Source organism: Frankliniella occidentalis, unplaced genomic scaffold (genome assembly GCF_000697945.3).
Source record: "Frankliniella occidentalis isolate FOCC.00 unplaced genomic scaffold, Focc_3.1 Scaffold13, whole genome shotgun sequence".
NCBI classification, from domain to species: Eukaryota; Metazoa; Arthropoda; class Insecta; order Thysanoptera; family Thripidae; genus Frankliniella; species Frankliniella occidentalis.
The window spans coordinates 2279439-2282870 of record NW_026267143.1 but is presented as its reverse complement, the minus strand read 5'-3'; the positions used below and the strand labels follow the sequence as shown (position 1 = coordinate 2282870).

The following is a 3432-nucleotide window of genomic DNA, read 5'->3' as shown; positions in this document are numbered from 1 at the left end:
GGCGCGGCCCATGCGGCTGGTGCTGCGGCTGGCGCTGCGCACCGCCTCGTACAGGTCGTCCTTGCTGTCGGCCCGCGGGTGGCCCGCCGGCCCCGCCGTGCCCGAGGGCGCACCCACCCCCGCGCCCCGTGCTTGGCGCCGCCCCGGCCGCGCGCGCCCCTGCCCCAGCAGCAGCCTGATGCGCTGGCCGAGGCTCGGCCGGTGAGGCGGAGGCAGCGGCGGCGGCGCTGGCGGCAGTGGCGACGCCCCTAAGCCGAACGCGCAGTCCGCCGATGACGGGGTCTTCTTGGTGTACGCGTCGTCACCATCCTCCTCCAGACCGCCGCCTCGACACTGCGATCTGTGACACAAGCATTACAGACGGTCGGTGAAACATACGCACAATATATGGCTCATTCAAAGTATTTGATAAGGGCCTTACGTGAAAAACTGTTGCTGCATGCGGAGCCTGTTCTTCTTGTAGTAGAGGAAGCCGAAGGCGCACACGTTCACGAGGAGGAAGGAGATGCCCACCACGACGACCACGGACAAGGCGAGAGTTGACGGTGCCACCTTGGGCTCGTCTTCTCCCAGGTCGTCGTCGAGCTCCCTGCCGAGGCCGCCGCCGAGGCCGCCGCCGAGGCCGCCGCCCAGCCCCCCGACCGTCACGTCCATGTCGGTGCGCCTGCCGCCCAGGGCGCCGAGCGGCAGCGGGGTGTCGCCCTGGCCGTTCACGAGTGTGCCGTACACTTGCTGACGCGGCTCCTGCGAACAGGGACAGTTTGGATTGGGTTGAAGCCGCTCTAAGAGAGATTCGGGGTCCGGAGCAGAATTGGAGGCAGTAAGATAATCTTGTAGGGTACCTGTTCGTACGGGTCTCGGGGCCGCGGTCGGTAGAGCCGAGTGATGCCGTACGACCTGTCGCCGTCCTGATCGTCCCGGTCGTCGAGGTCGTCTCCGTTCTCATCGGCGTCCGGCCAGCGCGCGGGCTGCGGGTTCCGCAGGAGACCGGGCAAGTCGTGGTTCCAGTACTTCATCTGCTGCTCTCGGTATCGGTACTCTACTGACGAAGGGATGCCTGGAAAAGAACTCGGCGTTAAAGAAGAAAGTTCTCATTCCTAACCAATTAATAGTATGTTCTTCATTTGCGTACTCACTTATATTCAGATAGGCCATAGAATGAGAGTCAAATTCTCGCCAGTACAGGTGGGATTGCGTTCTAGGTATGTTCGGATCCCTACATAATATACGTAGTGAGAAATGAAGTCTATCGCATCGGGTGATAGTGTTTGCAAAAATAAATTAGATTTTTAAAGAGCTTACCCAGTTTTTGCAAAGTTTGTCCAAAGAGTGATGACCTGCTCGGCCAGATGTTTCTCGTCCAGGGTGAAGGTCCTCCCCGGCCGCAGGGCAGCTGGAGTGAGTGGCAGGCCAAACACGTAGGCGAGCTCGTCGCCCTGGACGGACTTGTCGACGGCGGGGTAGTTCCTGGCCTTGGTGCGGTGCGTGAACACGTAGAGGAAGCTCTTCTGCTTGGCCTCGGCGTGCAGCTCCGCGGTGCGGACGACCGGCGCTGTGACGCGCGCGTCCGAGAGGACGTCGAGGAGGAGGTCGCGCTGCCCCTCGGCGGCCACGGGGTGCGCGAGCGCCGGGTCCTGGGCGTACTCGGCGAGGGTCCTGGCGAGCACCACGTCGGGGTGCTTCTCGAAGCGCGCGTGCGTGTAGAGCTTGAGCAGCGCGTCGCGGTCGCGCTCGCGGACGCCGAAGGAGAGCGACTTGGCGTCGAGCAGGTGGTACGCCTCCAGCTCCGTGACGCCCAGCAGCAGCTCGTAGCGGCTGAACAGCTCCCTGTACTCGCCCATGAGCCGCTCCGGGTCGTTGGGGATCACGCTGCCGTCCACCACGGGGCCGAACGGCGTCTTGAAGTCGGGCCGGATCACCTTGACGGCCAGCAGGTCCGAGAGGCGCTTCTTGCGCAGGCACGCGGCCAGCTCGTCGCTCAGCGGGCAGTTGAGCCCCTCGGCCACCTGGATGGTGTACTGCAGCGGGCTGGTGGTGAGCGCCCAGTCCGCCAGCGCCGTGCCGCTCATGAGCACGGCGCGCCGGAACAGGTTGCTGGACACGGGCGACACCAGCAGCAGCGCGGCGCACGCCGCCCCCGTGGAGTGGCCCATGAGCGTGACGGAGTGCGGGTCGCCGCCCAGCGCCTCGATGTTGTCCTTGACCCACTGCAGGGCCGCCACCTGGTCCAGCAGCCCGAAGTTGCTCACCGTGCTGTCGTGCACGCCGGGCCGCAGGAAGCCTGCCGGACAGAAGATGGTGATATTGAAAACGGCCATTGAAGCGAAGAGGTTGCAAGTGACAACATCAGCCGTCACCGACTCTGTGCGGCGAGTCCTACAGGGCCCAAGCCGACACGCAGTGTAGCCTGCGCTTGCACCGCATCATGGCCTGACCTGACACAACGCTGGCCCAATTTCCCCTAGAAATAACCCGTTTGGCTCGACTCCCAGGCAGCATCTGTGATTCTTTCGCATCGGTGGTGGGCGCGCGCTCTTGCCGCGGCCCGGCCGGCCGCCTGCCATGCTGGCCATAGGCAAGCCCGCTCGGCTCGCGCGCCCGCCCGGCAGCCTACTCCGTGCCCGCCACTACGTCCAGCCAGCCGCAGAGCTATCACCGCAATGGGACCCGATTGCGGACAAAAAAATATTTTCCAAAATTCTTAGTCTTCTACTAAACACAGCAAATACTAAATACGGCTGGCGTCACAAACTATGTACAATAATCAACCTCGAATACATCACGAAGGGCGCATACAACGACAAAACACAGACCAGGAGGAGGCCTGCGCAAGGCCTAGAGAATTTCAAAAAATATATTTTAATGAACGTACGAGGAATCAAACATGTGCATATCTTGGTCTGATTGTCCTTCCCCCAGCTGCGGTGAGCCCCGCGCCGCCACCTGACTGGCACGTCCGGGGGGCGCGCGGGGTGGCTCACGGTAAGTAGGAGGCAGAACTTGCGATAACTCGGCTCGGGCTGATAACTAAGGTCAGAGAGGCAGGCGGAGAGGAGATAACTTAGGCGACCCGAGTGCCATCCGGGCCGGACAGCGCAGCGCGGGCTCGGCCAAAAGATGTGGCCTACGAGTAAGGGGCGGCAGGTACTCCGCACCCCACCGCGGGCCGCGGGGTGCGGCGGGGCCAGCGGGGCATTCCAGTGTAGCGCCCCGCCCCGCCTCGCCGCGGGCCAGTCGCCACTGTTTTGCCGAACAGACCTCCAGTGATATGATGGGATGGGAGAGATGAGGGGGAGGTGGGACGAGCAGCGTTCTCCAGGCCCTCCAGTCCATGGAGACCTTCTCCATGCTCCTTAGCCAGGTGAAGAGGACACACACATATAGGACGACTACTCGTCGAGGAATAGGGCCTGTGTGACCAGGGAGGGGGGG

General features: G+C 63.0%; 1 protein-coding gene across 1 annotated transcript in view; it reads right to left on the bottom strand.

The window, feature by feature from the left end:
• Nucleotides 1-3432, bottom strand: part of LOC113202371 (neuroligin-2-like) — an 86242-nt gene that overhangs the window by 12687 nt on the left and 70123 nt on the right. Inside the window, exons 3-7 of the mRNA XM_052263606.1 lie at nt 1303-2281; nt 1137-1216; nt 843-1057; nt 422-744; nt 4-340 (exon numbers count right to left, since the gene is read on the bottom strand). Of these exons, the coding sequence (XP_052119566.1) occupies nt 4-340; nt 422-744; nt 843-1057; nt 1137-1216; nt 1303-2281 (1934 nt within the window). The remainder of the gene's footprint in view (nt 1-3; nt 341-421; nt 745-842; nt 1058-1136; nt 1217-1302; nt 2282-3432) is intronic.